Source organism: Blennius ocellaris, assembly GCF_963422515.1.
Source record: "Blennius ocellaris genome assembly, chromosome: 2".
In the NCBI taxonomy this organism is placed as follows: Eukaryota; Metazoa; Chordata; class Actinopteri; order Blenniiformes; family Blenniidae; genus Blennius; species Blennius ocellaris.
Genome location: NC_137651.1, coordinates 5706295 through 5726935, shown reverse-complemented (window position 1 = coordinate 5726935; position 20641 = coordinate 5706295). Strand labels below are relative to the sequence as shown.

Sequence of the window (20641 nt, the reverse complement as noted above, 5' to 3'; positions counted from 1 at the left end):
TTCTCACCGTCCAATGATGAAGTGAGGCAGAGCGATGATGAAGGTGCCGATAGACATCAGTACACAACCCACAGCAATGATCTTTGGCCTGTGGAGCTTGGCCCCAAAGTAACTGACGAAGGCGATCACCAGCAAGTTACCTGGAAGCGAGGGGGCACAGGATGTTTAGATTTAGCATTTGTGACCTTTATTTGTAAGCTTTATATTCATGGTATTTGCAGCATTAAGTAAAATCATGTGCAGTCGGTATGTTTTCTTTCAACTTAACTCCACAGGCATCTATTTATTTCTTGCATGCTGTTTATTAAAAAAAGAAATGTTCCTTGCATAAATTAAAATCAACGCAGAGGCGATGAAAAAGGCGGCATGTGCACACAGACGTGTTGCCAAACAGCTGAGCTCATCTGGCTGGCGCCAACAGCAACAGTCATCACTCTTCGCACTCCTCTTTACCAATAATTACCCTCCCTCCCTCTCTGTTCTCCCATTCTCTTGTTTTTTGCACTTTCTTTTCCCGCTGCCATGCTCTGCCTCTCTGTTACCCCAGCAACAGTCCTATAGAAAAAGCCTGTTGCCTAGGCCACATGAGAGAATCGGCTTTCACGGGGTATGGAGAGATGGAGGTAGCCGCATGTGAAGTATTCGACTACGACTGCACACAACTTAACCACATCACTTCCTCCTCTGCCAGAAGGGCCGGTGCTCACAGTCTGTCACATTCTTTTCAAACTCTTTGGCATTCATACGCCACCACAACGAACCGCATACCAAACATTCACCTGCATATGTTTGTAAGTACAGTTTTGTTGGGACTGAAATACAGTGTAAACATGCAGGAATTCACCATCAATTTATTGTGCTCTGGAGCTTAAGCTTTAATTCAACCAGGAAGAAAATACTTCTTTGACTGTGAGCACCTCTAACACAGCTTGAATCACACATCATGAACACTGCACTACTTCATCAGCTATTTATTTGTCTTACTTCTTTGAATATGTTTTGTACATTTTGCTTTTCATATTATGTTAGTCTTCAAAATGTTTTTTATTGTCATTCTTAAAATGTTTCTTTGTATTTTTTTCTTAACTTTCATTTGACATATATTATAAGCTGTTTCATTTCTTCAAATGTGGTTTGTACATTTCCTTTTAATCATATTAATGTTTTAAAAAATGTTTGGTCAATCTTAAAATGTGTATTTGTATTTTCTTTGTTAAAACCACAGATTTTTCTCAAAAAAGTTAAAATAAAATCATTCATATAATTCATACAATTATATAATTTATATAATTCTGCATAAAATATGATCAGTTTTCAGTCATACATGTTGTACTTATTTCACAACTCTTGGCTTAAGAATTGTGTTCTTAAAAATGTTTTTTATGTATTTATTAGTTGACATTTAGTGAGTCATCATAGCGAGTAACTGTCAAAGTATCAATAAGTTTTCACTGTTTTATCCATCTTACCTCCAGTCAGATATTGTCTTGGAAATGAGCAATGAGCTGCAAGTCCAGAGCTGAGAGGGAATGCTTTACAGAAAAAAGGCAGGTTTTTAAAAACGGGTGGGGGAAAAAAAAAAAAAAAAAAAGCTGCGCAGTTCGACAGGTCATTTTGTATTTGGCCAGAGGGTCACTCTCTACCTCCAGTTTGTTCTCAAGTCAAGTCAAAATGAACTTGTTCTAGAAAGAAAAAATGAATGTGCCTGTGGATTATGTCCCTGTGCAACATATGACACACACACACACACACACACACACACGAAAACATCAGCATCTTTCTTGATGAATCCTGCGTGAATATCTCGATGATCCATTAATATTTTCACCTCAGACACAGAGTGGTGGGAGGGGAGCTCATGACAGATTATAAAAAGACCAAGAAAAAAACGTGGTGTCAGTGATTGGCAGGCCGGCTCACCTATCTCAAAGCTCCCATCAATGACACCTATTAGGTAACTGGGGATGTCGAAGCGCCTCTCCAGCTGGGTTATTGTGCTCTTCATGTAGCTCCCCGACAGAGCCTTTGCAAAATAGGCAAAGGACAAAGCCACCAAAAACATCTGGGGGAAAAAAAGAGAAGAAGGGGAAGAAAAGACAAGAATTTTATAATTGCATACAAGAATACATGGGTACACGAAAGGAGAAAATGAACAAGATGATTATTCGAAACAATTTAAATGACTGAGTGGTTGCTGTTTTGACAAACGATGAGCAAAGAGAGGGAGTTGAAAAAGTGCCTGTCAATCAATCAACTTTATTTATAAAGCGCTTTTAAGCAGCCGCAGCTGAAACAAAGCGCTGTACATTGTAAATAAAAATATAAGTCGCAAAATAAAAACATTAAAACAATAAAAACAATAAGATGTTGAAACAATAAACAAAACATAAAAGGTTAAAGCAATAAAAAAAAAAAAAACGAAGGCACTAAAACCACACCAGAGTCTCACGCTGAGGTAAAAGCCAAAGAATAAAAATGTGCTTTAAGACGAGTTTTAAAAATGGACAGTGAGGGGGCTTGTCTAACAGGGAGGGGGAGGGCATTCCAGAGGTTAGGACCGGCAGTGGAAAAGGCTCTTTCCCCTCTGAGCTTCCGTTTGGACCTCGGTACCTCCAGGAGCAGCCGGTCAGCTGACCTGAGGCACCGAGCAGGAGCGTATGGATGAAGCAGCTCAGAGAGGTAAGGCGGGGCGAGACCATTTAAAGATTTAAAAACAAATAAAATGCACAGGCCCCAGTTAAGAGGCGAGTTCTGCACCAACTGGAGGGTGAGGGAAGACTGGTGACTCCAAAGTAAAGTGAGTTGCAGTAATCCAGCCGAGATGTAAAAAAAGCGTGGATTACTGCTTCTAGGTGCTTCTGTGTAAGAAAGGGCTTTACCTTTTCCAGCTGCCTCAGGTGAAAGAAGCTGGACTTCACTATAGCCCCTATCTGCCGGTCCAGTTTAAAATCACTGTCCATTTTAAAACCCAAGTTGGAGACTAACGGCTTAATGTATTGTCTCAGTGGGCCGAAATCGGCCGAGGGCGGTTCACTAGTGGCACTCGGGCCGAACACCATCACTTCTGTCTTTTTTTCATTAAATTTTAAAAAGTTCAGCGACATCCACGTTTTGATGTCTTCAAGACAAGACAGAAGTAATTTCAATGAGGCATTGTCCTTTTTCAGTGGCACATAAATCTGACTGTCGTCTGCATAAAGGTGAAAAGAGATGCCGTGTTTCCTCAGAATGGCACCCAGGGGAAGCAGGTACAGGGAGAAGAGCAGTGGCCCTAAAATAGAACCCTGTGGAACCCCATATAACAGTGGCGCAGTGTGGGACTCAGAGCCACCAAGGAGTACACTCATGGATCTTCCCCCAAGATAAGATCTGACCCAATTTAGGGCAGTACCACCAATGCCCACTATGTGCTGCAGACGCGATACTAAAATATTGTGGTCCACAGTGTCGAACGCTGCAGTCAGGTCCAGCAGGACAAGGACCACATGGTCACCGCCGTCAACCGCCACGAGGATATCATTAAAAACTCTTAAAAGGGCTGACTCAGTACTATGCAATGTTTTAAAACCAGACTGGAAAACCTCCAGGATATCATGCTCATCTAGGAATGATTTCAACTGAGTATGGACAATTTTCTCCAGGATTTTTGATATAAAAGGCAGCTTGGAGATAGGTCTATAGTTGGCTAGCATACCACAATCAAGACCAGGTTTCTTAAGCAGGGGTTGCACCACAGCATGTTTAAAACCTTGGGGGACAACACCAGAAGACAAACTGCTGTTAATAATGGCCACAACTGACAGCCCTATACAAGGAAAAACCTCTTTAAAAAAAGTGAGGCGGGACAATGTCACACGGAGAGCCGGATGGCTTCATCTGGCCAACCACTTTTTGCACTGCAATCAAGGACACTGGTTCAAAGGCATCAAGCACAGCTGAGGGAGGAACGTGGTCAGAGGGGTCAGATGCAAGTGTGGTGATGAGAGCCCTCGCGGTAGCAACTTTATCAATAAAAAAGTGCAGGAAGCTATCGCACATTTCTGGGGACTCCTCTGTGAACACAGGCTGAGGTGAGTCCAGAACAGACTCTATGGTTATAAATAACACACAAGGGTTGTGAGAATTAGACTCAATAATGTTCGACAGGTACTCTGTTCTGGCCTCTCTGACGGCGGTCTGGTATCAGCGCCAGCAGTCTTTCAGGATTTGCCGTGAAACCTGCAGCTTGTCCTTGTCATGTCAAAAACTGTGCATTGTTGTTGATTGACAGATAAAAAAAAAAAAAGATATTATAAAGGATGACATCTGGTCACATCAGAGAATCATAAAACAATTGTGTATAGCAGCTAACCAAAGACTTAATAATAAAGGTTAGGTTTAAAATTGCATAGCTTAGCTGCGTATAATGTATACAAGGCATGTGATATAATAACTCAACATATCTCTATCTGCACCGAGGTTTGAAAAAGTTGGGGAATTTTCAAACTTGGAAACTTTCCTTGGGAATAAATGAAATCGTATGTGATTCAATGGGATCTATAAGAATGAATGGGAATAAACCAGGAATTTACTATGTTGAAGTTTGGCTTCAAATAGAAAAGTATAGTTGATGAAAATATATTTTAGCATAATCTTGAATAAAACAAGATTTCATACAAGTACAGTTGAATGTATATGCCATTCCTCAATCACATGCACACAGCGGGGATACTGACCACGTCTCCTTCATGATTCCTAGAATCCTGGGCTGGACTTGAGCCCAGAGCACAAGACTATTGAAGCCACACATTTGAGCCTGTGGACTATACAAAGTTAAGTATATTTGGATGATATTATGTGGTAGTATATTTAACAAATTTAATGCACTATTATTTTTTAACTTGCAAATATCACATGTAAATGTTAAGAGTGTTGAATTTTTGTTGTTTCTACGATGCATTGTGATGCGGACTGGACAATACCGCATCAGTGGAGAAACAAATCCATTGATTATAAACCAATATTTCCCCAAATTCCCAAACTTATTTTCAGAAATGTACAGGTAATTTTCCACCCCTTTGCAACCCTATCTGCAGCTGCATAGAGCAATGGTTAGAGCCCCTGTCTTTTACCAGGAAGCCAAGGGCCCGGCGGTAGCAGAGTCCTGCTGCAGACAAACCTCATCCAGTAGGATCTCAGGCAGTAATGTCTGCATCAGTTGCTATGGAAACTGCCATGATCCAGTAGCCCATTTGTCAACAGATTTCCCAAACACTGGGCAAGGGTGGGACAAAGCGGAACTTATAAAAGGAAAGCTGATGTGGTTCCTGTAGTAATAGGAGCAGTCGGAGTGATGACCCCTGCTGCAACAGATCCCAGAAACAACATAGAAATGTTAATCAGTCTTGTAGTACCACTTCGTACCCCAAGATGGTGCAAAGTCACGTCATCAATCAAGCGACATTCAACGTAATAACAGAAGAAGCAGCAGCAGATTCGGGCATTAGAAGGAAAGGGAAATTTGATGAGCACTGAAGCTCTAAGAAGCAATAAAAAGTGCTGAACGAAGGAACAGCGACTCACTGCTGCCATCCAGTGCACAAAAGTGACAATACTTAAATATTACAAACTGTACCTTTCAGCCATTCGCGTTGATAATCAACAGTCATGCCACTTTTTTCCATTTACAAGGTGGAACCAGTCACATCATTTCAGCTGCCATTATTTATGAGTGACAAAGGTCACATGAACCATGTTTGACATGGTTGACACCCCTGGCTTCAATCATTTAATCTCGTCAAACAATGTCCATAAATTACTATTTTGTCTCTCTCTCGCTCGAAAAGGACAAACCAGTTTAACACTTTGTAATGGCACGCAGCTTCCTTCTCAGAAATGACACTCACCTATAGCATCAATAGAATGTATTACTACAGACAAAGAGTAGCACAATAGGCCAAGTATAGTCTCTGTAAACGCAAAGTACAATAAAAACAAAAAGAAATTCATAAACTGCGCCAATTTATTCAGTTATGCAGTATTTCTACAGTGAAATGTTGGCACAAAGCAACAACCTCTTGTGCTTTCAACGCATAAAAGTACATGCCAGTGACTGTATTTATTATATTCATTATGTTTCATCTGGTTGAGCTGCTCCAACAGCTCAATAGGAATCTGAGCACGCCAATCCCACAAGCAGCATTATGTTTCGCCACGCATGTTTTTATGCTTCCAATGTTCCCGGCAGAGTTAAGCCTGAATGATTATTATACTGTTGTTAAATAAACAAGTTTCCCATGACTTATTGAGTGTTTAACCGAGTACAAGAAAGTCTGTGACAAAAATCTTTGTTTTGTTCTTCCTGTAAAACCTTATGCAAGAAAGTGGAACAGAGATTGAGAGTAGATTGAATCATATTACAGCTGAACACGTTGTTCCCAGGCGGTTGGCCTATTGGTGCTTCCTTCAGTTTCCAAAAATGAAGAGGAGCGGCGGAGCTTTCAGCCTCGCCTCTTTTAGAATAAGGCGCCGAGTTGGACTTTCGGAGGCCAGCACAGTCTTTAAGTTTAAGCTTAGAACTTTCCTGTTTGGCTTGGCTTATAGTCTGGACTAGCTCTGGTCACCCTGAACCCATTCTTTAGTTAACCCTTTATGGGGCAAGTAACCACGTGTGGTCAGCTTTCTTGTTTCTTTCAAACTAGCCATATTAAGTAAAACATTTCAATAAGACGTGATTCTTTTGCAGGACACTGGTACTGTGTTGCCATGTGATGATCAGGATGAGGCAAGAGGAATACAAAAGCTTTTTGAGGACTTCTCGTCGTAATTTTAGCCTCTTCAGACATTATTTTAACTAAAAGTTGTCAAATATGACATGCTTTTTTTTCCAGTTTCCAATCCATTTAGTTTATATAAATAACATTTAGTTCACTCCAGAAAATCACCAATAGAAATATTCTTCAACAACTACAGAAGAAATTCTCCATTTCCAAACATTTCAACGAGCCATCTACAAAAGTATAAGCTACTTTACACTTGCACCTCTTAGAGGCTTTTTTAATAGCAAATATTCAATAAACTATAATTGCATAGCACATTTAGAGCTAAATCCGTTGGAATGCACTTCACAGTTACACACACGCACGCACACCAATGGAAACAGTTCAGTATCTTCCCCACTCTCTTACTTTGACATGTTGGACAGGACAAGAGAGGGAACAAAAATCACAACACAGGAAGTGGAAAATGACCTGCTGGACTAACTGAGGCACAGCTGCCTTTTTCATTTTAGAAGTCTTCATGCATCAAGCCTGCATTTCTAAGCAACTATTACTTGTTGTTAACTTTGACTCAACGTGCTGCAGTCTGTTCTCTCTCCGTCCTCTTATTGCTCATGTTACTGTCCTCCAACTTTAACCAATGGAGGCAGATGTTCTTTTTCTCTTTAAATTAGAAAGTTAAGTGCTGTGAGACGACTGTGAATGCTGTTGCATATTTACTGTTATTAAAAGAAACAAATCAAGAGAGAGGCCCTCCCATCCTATTTTGCAAAACAGTTCACATTTCCAAGAGTTTAGTGAAGTGACTCAGCATGTTCATGTTGGTGGTTCTAATCATTTAAGTGATTGTTTAAAGCGAAGCTCAAATGGAAGAAAGCTACTCTTGTGTTTCGTATGAATGCGCATCTCAGTAAACTCTTTCAGCCTGCATGCTTGTCAGTGCTTTAAGTGGAAAAAAATAAGTGCCGGTACCCCACCCCTTAGTGACCTGCTGTGAGTCTCTTGTACAAACAAGGGACAATAGTGTGTAATTGTGAAAAATGGCGATGTTATCAATGATTATGCAATATGGGCCACAGACAGTATAGTATACACTATTTAAGAAAAATTTACATAAGCTGCACCAAATTTAAAAAGAAAAAATGAGGGGAAGAGGGCCAGTGAATTACTGCAAAAATGCATAAACACTGAAGGTTGCATCCCTGTTCACAAAGTATTGGTTGATTGTGATTGTGAGGAGAGGAGATTTTCCTCTGAGGAGGACGATTGCTGAGCCACGGAGGGCTGCAATGCGGAGTAACGTGATGTTCCTGAATGCATCATCCATGTATCATCAGCATGAAGCTCGTTTACCCGTAGAAAGCCACAAGTTGTTGTTTAAGCCGCCGGGGTCAAAGTGTGTGATAAAAGTAGCGTCTTATTGTATTGTATCTTATTGCCGTATGCTAGAAAAAAGTCCTGGTATGCTGAGGGGTAATATTTTAAAGTGGCGGTACTGCGTACTGGTACATACTGGCCCACTTAAAGCACTGGTGTTTGTAAATAAGTCATGGCTTGTGGTCAAGGTTCCAGTACAGCAAGCCACCTTCCTTACTGCAGTCAAATGTGAGAAACGCATGTGAGTCGCGCCACACAATGAATCCGACAGACACGTCATACTGATGGATAGGACAATAGCAGGGACTACAATGCACAAACATTATGTGGACACGTAGCCTTAAATACTACCTTCAAAATTACAATCATATTCACTTTCACTTGACACTGCCGGAAAGGCGTTACTTTCCAATCCAATTTATTTATAAAGCCCTATTAAAAACAACTCAGTTGACCAAAGTGCTGTACAACAACATAACAAAACAATTATAAATACAACAATACAGTGGCCGCACAAAATACACTTGGAACAATAAAAGTCAACTTCAACACTGGTTAAAAGCCGAAGAGAACATGCAAGTTTTAAGATGTGATTTAAAAACATGAATTGAGTCAGCCTGTCTAATAAACAGAGGAAGCTCATTCCACAGTTTTGGACCAACCACAGAAAACGCTCGGTCTCCTCTTAGTCTACGATGCGTCTGAGGGACCGAGAGCAACGCTTGATCAGCTGACCTGAGTGAACGTGCTGGGGAGTACGACACGAGCAGGTCGGACAGGCATCGAGGGGCAAGGCCATTGAGACTTTTAAAAACAAATAACAGAATTTTAAAATCAATTCTATATCGTACTGGGAGCCAGTGCAGAGAAGAGAGAACAGGTGAAACATGATCATGTTTTCGTGAGCCAGTCAAAAGGCGTGCTGCAGCGTTCTGAACCAGCTGCAGGCGTGTCAGCAAGGACTGACTGATGCCAGTGTAAAGAGCGTTGCAATAGTCCAGCCGTGTTGTGATAAACGCATGGATCAGGATTTCGAAATGATATTTCGAAAGTGAGGACTTTATCTTTGCGAGTTGCCTCAGGTGGAAAAAACTCGCCTTCACCACAGCACTAATCTGTGTGTCAAATTTAAAATGTTGATCCATCCTTACTCCCAGATTAGAAACGGTTGGTTTGACATACTGTGTCAGCGATCCTAGGTTCACCGAGGCGGCAGTACCAGAAGTGCTCGGCCCCACTAGGAGGACTTCAGTCTTTCTGTCATTAAAATGTAAAAAGTTAGCAGACATCCAGGATTTGATTCCTTCAATACACTCCAAAAGTTGAGTGGCACTGAAAGCATTCTCACGCTTCAGGGGCACATAGATTTGGCTGTCATCAGCATACAAGTGAAATGACACCCCAAATCTACGGAGAACAGATCCTAGCGGGAGCAGATACAATGAAAACAGGAGAGGACCAAGGATAGACCTTTACGGAGGATAGACTTTAACGACATGTCTCATCTCAAGGAGCTACATTGCAGTGACATTCAGTTGAAAACTGTACACAGAGAGGCGTTTCTCATGGTCTGCACACCTAATTATCATACCAAGGAGGCAAAACATTGTCATATTTCAAAATGTTATATTATCAATAGTGAACATTGAGTTGATTAATCACAATTTCTCTATGTGTGATCCAAAAATTTACAAAATGTATGTGTTTCATAGACGTAGAGTGAAAACGGATTTGTTGTATTGCATAAGTGGACTGATTGAAGTAGTCAAGTAATGTAAATATGTCAACACAGGCAACAGCAACGTGTACGTCATTGGCATTGAAGGTGTTGCAGAGTTTGACCTTTAGGTCATATGTTTAGAGCCGAATTGGAAGCAGCTGACGACTCAACCAGTTCTGGTAAAGACATGTTAACAAAGTTAGAGGGAAGCTATGAGGAGGTTTGAGTAACACACTTGGAAACATACAGTACATGTGATAATCTGGGGTTTGAGATTGTCAAAGACTTACAACTTGTCTCACGAATGCATGTTACTCATATAGAGCGTCCATTGACATGATTTAGTGATAAATAGCCCATCAGTGGCCTACAAGTAGATTGTGCAGACCGCCAGATTTGACCAAAGGGCATAAAGAACAAGAGCCCACTATATTGCATGCATACACATCCCCTGCACGCCACCATGTGAAAGCTCATTTTCCTATTTACCATTCAAGCCTGATCCCTGTTGTAGTTTGTTAATGTTTTCTCAGCTGTGGAGATGATGAGAGGAAATGCAAAAGATAAATACTTCCTTCAAACTCTCAACTGTTTTTTTAGTGAGTAATGACCCTCAAAAGGGTAATAAGTCTCAGTGTCAGTGCATTCTACATGTGTTAACAAAAACTTTGGCTCACACAAGTTTCAGTGATGTCTAAAAACGATGCATTGTTTTGTTAGAGGTTACTGGTCTTATTGCATTTTGCAGAACCTTGATGTGGCAAAAGCAATTGGAAGAGCTACAACTGGAGCTTATTTGAGTTTTTCTTGCTGAATGCCAAATTAATGCATGATACAAGGTTAACATAATGTATAATGTTGTTTAGTGTTGCAATACAATTCACAAATATAAACATTTAAATATCTTTCTCTGTGAGTCAAAATGGTTTTGTTTTTGTGAGTTAATTGTGATTAATCTCCCTATCAATTACATTTTTCAGCACAGAAAGATTTTCTGTAGCGCAGATGGTCTTTGGCCATATCCAACCTCACACGTTGATCTGAAATTAAAGTTAAATTTGCAATATATTGTGCAACACATAGTCCCTAATAATATATAGCCAAGACTGGGAGGCGCATTAATAGAAGCTTTTCTTGAAGGGTTCTTCAGGAGTGACACAATGGAAGGAGTTCAAGAGGCTTTTACCTTCAACTCTTCAGAGTTTAAAGCAAGAAACAAGTGTGAAAGTATGAGGGTACGACCAATAACTACTTTTATAAAATAAATTTTTTTTAGACCTGAATTTGGTGAACAGTAAGTATGATGGCTACAAATCAAAATGATAAGTCTAGAAAGTTCCAGAGGAAATTGCGTGTGCATGCCTCTCCATTGATCTCCTCCATAAGGTGCCTCTCCCATCCACTTTGTATGGGATATTTTTATTTTGCAGTTTTTTTGGGGTATTTATTTGGAAACAGTTGGCCAAATTTATAGGTGGCAACACGGTGGAAAGTTTCCAGTAAAGTTAAGATGGAAAATTTGGGAAATATTCATTATAATAGATTTAAGTTTTGTCGCTGTATCAATGCAAAATTGTCAGTGTTTGAATGGCGATGCATCGTAGAACCATTTAAACTCCACACCATTAATATTTCTATGTGATATTTGTAAGTTAAACAAATAAGTAATACATCAAATTTGTTAACTTTTGTATTACTACAAAATGTGTGGCTTAAATAGTCTTGTGCTCTGGGCTAAAAAGTATTCCAGGATTCTCGACATCTGTCCATGTTTTGGAGAAATGTATACGCCTCCCTACATGCAATAGGGGACGGGGCCTCAACAGCCCTACGGTAAGCTGTGTACTATGTTCATGTGATTGAGGAATGGCACAGATATTCAACTATAGATGCATGAAATCTGGTCATTTTACTCAGGATTATCCTAAAATATATTTCCCCAACCATATTTAAGTTCTCTATTTAGAACTACAATTCAATTGATCAACTTGCTGGAACTTTGGAAATTCCAGGAGTTTTGCAACTCTGTACAGCAAATGGTTGATGGTGATTTCGTTTGACGTGAAAAACATTGAGAAGTCTGGCATTCAGTCAAAAATCACAATTGTGTGAAACGGCTTGAGATTTGGTGGGCCGAGGGGGTTGCAGTGCAGCTTCAGTTCCAGCATATTTTGGGGAGGAGAATGGGTTCATCCTCCCACACTCTGCAAACCTCTAACCATGAATGAATTTTCCTTCAGGCATTTCCAAGAAAAACTTCAACATACATTACGTGCAACAGATGAAGAAACAAAGGCTGTTTTGCACTATATGCATGGACGACAAAGATGTGACTTTCAATATCGTCAATGACGCCTCATGAGGCGAGTAATATTTATAGTGTTAGGAAAAGTAATACCTTGGATTACTTTTTCCTTCTGAATAATGTGTTGCTTGTTTTGGGATTTTTGCAACAATAGCATGTATTGTAACTTTGTCTTTCTCTCCTTTTGAAGCGGTGTTTTTCCCAATCGCTGAAAAATCACTGGCCTCATTGTGATTAAAGATCACTAAAAAATAAATTCACAATTAAGACTGTGTGATCATTCAAACCGCTTGCTGTAATACACTTAGAATAACATGGGCTTCTTAGGCAGAGTTTTTGCTTGTTAATGAGAGCGGTCCAAATACAGAGATTGATTGTAAATGAAACAAACCAGTAAGTGCGTGTGCGTGTGTGTGTGTGCGTGTGTGTGTGTGCGTGTGTGTGTGTGTGTGTGTGTGTGTGTGTGTGTGTGTGTGTGTGTGTAGCTCTGAGACAGTGTTTGATGCAAGATAATAATTAAGAAATTAAGAAAAGTAAAGATAACCTGGCACCAGAAACCCAGTGTTATTTATGGAATTAACAGAAAGTGAAGAATAATACCGGATTAGAGTGGAAGCGGGCCGTGCCATGTCCCACCCAGCCGGTCGAGGAACCGAACAATTCTGAGAAGAAATAATTCTGTCCTGCGGCTGCAGACTGTATTATCAAAAGCTGCTTGAACGCTATTGTCTCACTTCACTTTCATGTGAGGAAAAAGCAACAAGAGTGTCTGATCTCACTTTGAGGCTATTGAAACTTTTCATGTTGCCGACGGGAGACGTACTTTGAGTTAATATTTTGGAGGTTTACAACTTTATTTTAGGGTGAAATCTCAATGATCCGTTTGCATATCACACCAGGAGGCCACAGAAATATCGGGCAGTTGCTGAAGCCGACAGCAATTAGCGTGAGTGTTTTTGATTCAAGGGCTTTTATCTCTAAATGACACTTGTATTGTAATGGAACGCAGAATAAACTTTAGATGACAGGTAGATGAAATAGGTCAAGTGGTTTTGCATGCATCGGGGATAGTTGTATCTTTCTGAATGATGTCTGCACTCTTCGTGAGACAAAGTTATGACATCATGTGTTCAGATTTTTGAGAAACTTTATCTGTGCAAAATGGAAAAAATAAAAGGACAAAAAAAATGATTTTACATTGGCAACTCACATGAAAATGGTTCTCCAAAAACTAAATCTAAAACAGACTAAAACGTATGTAGATAATGACCACAAGTGGCTTCCATTAAGGCTTACGTGATGATTCGACGATATATATTAGTGATCAGTCATAACATTATAATGTGTGGGTCGACCTCAATTTCTACAGCATCTCTTTTAGATCACACATTACCTTTATAAATAGAATGTATACATGCTGCTTAATGTTTTTCCAAAGTTTGGCTCACCTTTTGGTGAAACCCTCTCATGGTCCATGTACTAATCTGCTTGTTGAAAGGTGAGCGGCTACTTTCCTCACCTTTTTGTAATCTTTCCTTGTCCAACAGGGAAAGATTACAATTGCTTTCAGTCAACACCTCTAGAAATGCAAGTCCATGTTGAAAGTAGAGCATCAAACAGATACAGCACATTTTTAACGGCTGCACATCAATTAATAAATCTCTTTAGATGTTTTGATTGCTCACTTTAAACTGCAAAAGATTAGATTTTCATGCACTGTCTAATTCTGTTTTCAATGAAACCTGGCAACTCTTCATAAAATACCTATCAAACATTACTATTCACCCAGAAACTAACTCGATGCCTCCCCTCCTCCCATTTATTTTCTGTCTCCTTCTGCTGTTGTCTTTTATTATTTCTCTCACTTAACTATTTACGTCTTAGTTTTCACATCCAATTGTGTTATTTTTATTTATTTATTTGGGTTCCTTATCTCATTGTGTCTTGAATTAAGTTTTTACTAATGGGACAACGGACAATCATCGACTATAGTTCGCATGTAGAGGGCAGATTGGGCTTTGCTTGATACTGATGAAATTGATACTGTCTTTATGTCTTTATTTTTCTTGTCCCCTACATGCATTGCGTTGAATGACCCTCCTACTTTTTAAACCATTCATTTATATCCATTTTTCTTTTGTTGTTAAAACACTAATTAAAAAGAAAAAAAGATGTTAAAAGCGCTCTATTCGATTGAGATCTGCTGACAGTGAGATGACTGTTCTCAACTGGCCTTCACAGAGATGTTCAAGCAACATATTGGAACATATGAGACGTTGTGCACATCATGCTCATAAAGGAATGAACATGGTCAATTAAACGGCACTACTTTGGTACTGAGGAACAGAAGGTTGTTTCAAGAAAGAAGCCAACGCATCACACCTTCACCAGCAGCAGTGAACTATTGACACAATGCAGAAAGTGTCTCTGCTTTCCCACCTTATTCTGACCACAGCATCTGAATTCTGCAGAAAACATTGAGTCCTGAGACGAGGCGACGTCACGTCCGACTCCAGTTGAATTCTCTTTTCTGTTCTTAGCTGACAGGAGTGGCACCGACGGGTGGGACTGACGTGTAATCAGATGGTCTTCTGCATACTTTGACTACAATGACTGGTTTAAGATGACTGAAAGACAATGTCAGAAACCAGTCACACAACTTTGCTCTGAGAGCAATCAAGAAATGTCAACGCAGCCAGGTCCTGCTTTACAAGAGATTTGTCTTCATGGGTTCATCAGATACATGAAATACTTTAAAAATAACACAAATAAGATAAGCCTTTATTGATCTCACAATGCATATGAAAGCTAAAGTAATCACACTGAGCAAATGTGCTATTGAACACGTTTGCCTTCATGAATTTGGAAAATCAAGTATGTCTATCAAAATACTGAGATCAATTTATACGAATGGGCTAAAGTTACATTGTGATTAAAAATTCTTGAAAAAGTTTGCATTATACAGAAAGTTGTACTGAACAGGAGTGTGCAACTGTCGGGGCATTACTGTTCCTACAAAACAAAATAACTCAGGCCCCGTTTACACGGCAACAATTAAGAGTGTATCTGCAAAGTTTTTATACCGGCTCCCAAAGTGGAAAGATTCTTTTACGGTCGCTAATCCCTCCTGCAGAGACTGCCGGAGGCGATGGAGCGCTCCTACTGCACATGCAAACCCCCCCATTGAAAATAGTTCCTTCTGCTCCTGTGTTTGTAAACAAACATGGCAGACCCATAGTGATATGACTTGCAGTCATGTTCTAATTTTATCGTCCATATCAGTAGTTTAATACGAACAGTAAAAAAAATATATATATATATAAAATCTGATGTCATCAGTCCATTTGGATTTCAGGTGCTTTACATTTTCTTTACATTTGTAACTTACTGTTCTCTGCACACACGTCTGTTTGGTTTCATAACAAAAACAAGCAACAGCGCCCTCACATGTCCCGGCATACTAGCTACATCTTTGTCAGTCCGCTAAAAAATAAAGGAGTGGGTTTACACTGCAGCAGCACACTAGGTGTTGTCACGTGAAACGTTGTCTCTCAACCTTATATCTGATGCCCCATTTACACGACAAGATGAATATTTTTCCTAAAAAAATTGCTTTGATTTATGCCAAGTTCTGTGAAGTGTGGGGTGATGTGCAAATAATAGGCTGAGGACACTGGAGGCCGTTTCTAAACCAGGAAACATCTGAGAAATTTGGTTGTACTGTTAAGCATGCGCTGCATGTGTCTGTGTCCCAATACGAGTATTTGAAAATGTTTACAACAGCTGTTAAGTTCTTATTGTGTGTATTTAGTTTGAAAAGCTGAATCAATGGCTTCATAAAAACTTCTCACACATATGAGCCTTGGGAAGGTGAGGCCGTCTTACAATCAGAGATATTTTATATTTGTACCGATTTGATGCACAAGGGTCCAAAACTACAGTATTCTCAATTCTGCCAGTTCTTTTCAGATATGGATCTTTGTATATACTCCACATGTTTCCATGTGATATCATATATTTCCCTCTCATAGCAATTAAATCTGTTTTCACCAGCAGACCCAGTTAAAAGAGCACACCAATACTATAATTGTATTTCTCAGACCCCGTTTACAAGATAACATTTCAACACCGTTTCAACACCTCATCTGTTAAAAAAAAAAAAAAAAGGAGTGTGTTTACACTGCAGCAGGGGACACACTGACAACAATGTAGTTAGTATGCTGGTCCACAGGAGGATGCTATTGCTTGTATTTGTAATGAAACCAGAGATGTGTGCGGAGAACAATACGCTATAAATGTGAACGAAATCAAAAGAACCTGACATCTGTATGGACTGATGACGCATCGGATGCGATCAGGGGTGAGTCTCAACTATTGACCTCCCAATATGGACAAGAAAACTGGAATATGCACTGCGAGTCGTACCACTACGGGCCGCCATGTTAGGCTTAATCCTTGAAGTTATCATGCTTTGTAGTATAGACCTCAGCTCATGTGCTAATAAACTGTCTAACTTGCTCCCAAGCAGGATACCTTCTGATAAGATCACAGTGAGAGTAACAACTGCGCCCCCTGACCAATCAGATCTCTTGGACCTGATTGGTCTGATTCGATCTGATTGGCCATTCTTAAATGATGTTGATTGATGCATGGGTTCAGTGTTGAGCTGCAGAGAAGCGGAGACGAGAAAGTAATTTAGAGAGCTCTTTTGGACATAATAAAATAAATCCTTGTTACTGAGGCATCGAAGAATGTTCTTGTTCTTGTTTTTGTTCTTGTTCTGGACTTGTTCCAAGTCTGATTAGCTCCACGGGGGTTGATCTGGCTTGCATATGTGCAGTAAGAGCGCTCCGTCACCTCCGGCAGTTTCTGCAGAGAGGAATCGAGACCTTGAAAGAAACTCTCCACCTGGGGAACCTGGTATAAAAACTTCACGGATGCAGTGGATCCGACCACCGATGTCACGTGAACAAACTCCTCCAAAAGTGAAGAAAGTTATGTGGATACAGTCGTATTCGTCGTGTAAAGTCAAAGAAAAGCAGGGCGCTAATCTTCATGTGATGAGAGCAAACCTTACACCATTAACCGGATAAGATCACATGCAGCACCTCAGGCCAAGTTGCACTTTTTGTTTGATGTTGTACTTGCTTATAAATGTAAAAAAAACTCAAAAGGTGTCTTTGTTATGAGCTGGTGAGATTCATTGACAATTAAAAATAATCATCAGAGGCCTGCTCGCTCAATGTATTCATCTTAAAAGAGGAAGTCATATGAGTGGGTCCATATATAGTATGTTACCCTGCAACTATCAAACTTGATGCAACTACTGTTGTTTACCATAGAGCTGGGGTCGGCAACCTTTATGACCAGAAGAGCCATTTTCAGGATTTTCCACCAAATAACATTTTTCTGATGTTGAAAACGTGATAATTACCTGAAATGAAGAAGAGCAAATCATCTATAGCCTACATAGGAAAACTGAGGTTGCATTCACGAAGTGTCTGTGGCAGAATTTAGATATATTTTATTAGATTTTTAGCTTTTGTGGCCATTTTTAGAAATGTTTCCACATCTTTTAATTGATATTCCCACTTTAGCCATTTAACTGTTAATAGCTGCCAGTGTGCTTCCAATTGTTAGCGCAGTCTGCACTATACTAGCTATTTTCCCCCTTTTTTCTTTTTCTTGATGAATTACTTCATTTTCTTTTTCTTTTTCATTTTCTCCATTTATTCCTTTGTTCTTATTCACCCTTTTTTTTTCTTGTCCTAAAAAAAGCCATACTAGCGACTTTAGTCAATCATTTCAATTTGACCGTTATTCCTGTATGAATAATTTTGAGGAGTTTTACTTATTGTTTCCGTTTGAGCTGTTTTACCAAATTACCTTTTCACCACCACAGAGGAGCTGTAGAGCCACAGGCTGCAGATTTCTGGTAGAGACATGTCATCTTATTATCCCCCCGCCGTGGCTGATAGGCCCCGAAGGGGGATCTTGAAACAGTCTCCGCACGTCCGTCCGTTCGAACGTTTCTACCTATATCTCGGCAACCCCTGGGCCCACAGTGACCAAACTTCACATGTGGATACATCTCAGAGGGGGAAGGGATGCTATGGTGACCTTGACCTAATTTGCATATTAAGTAGGTCACAGGGTCACGAAGTGCTTAAAAACACATTTTGGGCTCTGGAGGCCTAGGTTTTTGAGCTAGGGCTCTGAAATTTTATACACACATGATACACACTCCAGGGATAACCTCCAGTACACCAAGTGACCTGACCTTGACCTTGAAGATTGGTAGGGTCTGAAGTTTGCTCGTCATGGTTGCACAATACATGTATTTTCATATAAACATTTCTCCTCATTTCTCAGCAGTTCCTGGGCCCACAGTCACCAAACTTCACACATGGACACTCCACCTGGGGAGAAGGGGCACTATGGTGACCATGACCTCATTTGCACATCAGGTCACAGGGTCACTAAGTGCATAAAAACACCTTTTGGGCTCTGGAGACGTATTTTGACATAGCTTATGAAGAAGACCTTTCAGATTCTACATAATTATCTACTAGGACCCATGGAACACCCTCTAGTGTACCAAGTGTGCTGCCTTAGAGCTGGCTTTGTGAGAAAATATAAAGCCCTCCGGCGGGGGATTAGCCGAGCAACGGCCTTCTTGTTTTCTCTTTATTTCCATATAGGTTTAAGAAATTCCATATAAATTTTAAACTACACTCTTTACTTTTTATCAGGTTTCTCTACCCTGGTGGACAGATATCTCTTAGACAGTAATTAAGTGGAATACTATGACTCCAGTTATCCCAGAACGCTCCACCTTTGTTAGTTTTAAGAAACGGCACAAGACATGGCTGACTAACAACCAAACTTGCAATCGCTGAGAAAATCATGCACTTAAAAAAACAAAACAAACAAACAACAAATAAATAAAAGCAGGCACTTTACCTTAATATTTGTACTTTGATTATAATAGATTATAATAGAAGAATTATTTAATAGTGTCTTTGTTTTACTACATTGTCATTATATGCTAGGAAGTTTGTATGGTTTTATGTGGAACAACGGATGGAAATTAGCCTTGTGCTAAAGCCAGCTTCTTTATAGTAAAGATATGGCTTGTACATTAATATGTACTGTTCCATTCAAATAGACAAATAAATGAAATGAAACTTTTTGTCTGGTTGTGCTACGAGGATTCATGTGTTAACATGTTTGTTCACAGTTGTTTGTTGGTGTGTTAACTGCCTCTCAAATACTGCCTTATATACATTCATTCATTCATTCATTCGTTAATCAATTGATTTGACATAAAGCAATGGGAGATTTATGTGCGAGGATGAAGCCTGAGAGTAAAAACCAGGAGTGTATGAAACAGAAGAGAGAGGAGGCATGATTAACTCCCACACAGTGAACTTGACTAAAATATACAGAATTTCTTACACACACACCATCTTTTAAGAAGTTACACCTGTTAGTCTAATGAGGTTTAATTGGTACTGCTCTCTTTATAAACACACCATAGTGTGAAAGGAAACATTATAAAAGAGCGTGTGATTCAGCAACACACACTTAAACGCACCACACACACACACACACACACACACACACACACACACACACACACACACACACACACACACACACACACACACACACACACACACACACACAAATAACTCTCAACTGAAGCTTTGTGACCCAGGCATCCATATACACGTGTGTGTGTGTGTGTGTGTGTGTGTGTGTGTGTGTGTGTGTGTGTGTGTGTGTGTGTGTGTGTGTGTGTGTGTGTGTGTGTGTGTGTGTGTGTGTACCCTCAGACTGGTGCAGGGAGACGGGCGAGCTTCTCTGGCCGTGCCGTCACTGTGTCCGTTCTCCTGCGCGTGTCCTTGTTCCACTCTCTCCTCCATCCTGCAGGAACGTCTGCGTGTCTCTTTGGCGGAAGTCTCCCACGTAATGCAATTTCTTGGCACTGAGTCATGCAGCCCTGCAAATGGATAATTCAAGCATGTGACCCACTTCTCATCCTCGGCACACAAACAGAAACATGTTCAGAGTGGCCGTCAGAGACCGGCGTACAAGCGCGGCCCCGCCGGCCTCGGGTTTCATTTGACTTCAGATTGAAATAACTCGGCGCACAACTTAAAAAGTCACCGGTGACGACGGGTGCACACTTTCTGAATACAGGTTGTTTTTGTATTTCCAGCTAACTATTTCAATCCACATTCCTACATATCAGCCTACGTGCCTTTCTGTATTGTTCGGGTCGTAACTGACACCATGTGACTAAATAAAGCATAAACCCCGGGCTGTGAACAACAATCTTAAATCTGTGAGCCGCCTCCCTCCCCTGAACTAAAACCATACAAAAACCACTTGAGTGCGATTCATGAGGTAAACCCGGGTTGCTGTCTGCTAAATAAATCTTGTTTAATGATAAACATTGTGTGTCAGGCCACTGTC

At 40.2% G+C, this 20641-nt stretch overlaps 1 protein-coding gene across 1 annotated transcript in view; it reads right to left on the bottom strand.

Annotated features, from left to right (window-relative positions):
- The window catches only part of LOC308139028 (solute carrier organic anion transporter family member 1C1-like), a gene marked incomplete at both ends in the record, with an annotated part of 44889 nt that extends 24801 nt beyond the window's left edge, over positions 1–20088 (bottom strand). The window contains 3 exons of the mRNA XM_080508343.1: positions 8–140; positions 1921–2062; positions 19993–20088. Of these exons, the coding sequence (XP_080364469.1) occupies positions 8–140; positions 1921–2062; positions 19993–20088 (371 nt within the window). The remainder of the gene's footprint in view (positions 1–7; positions 141–1920; positions 2063–19992) is intronic.
- Positions 20089–20641: the final 553 nt, after the last annotated feature.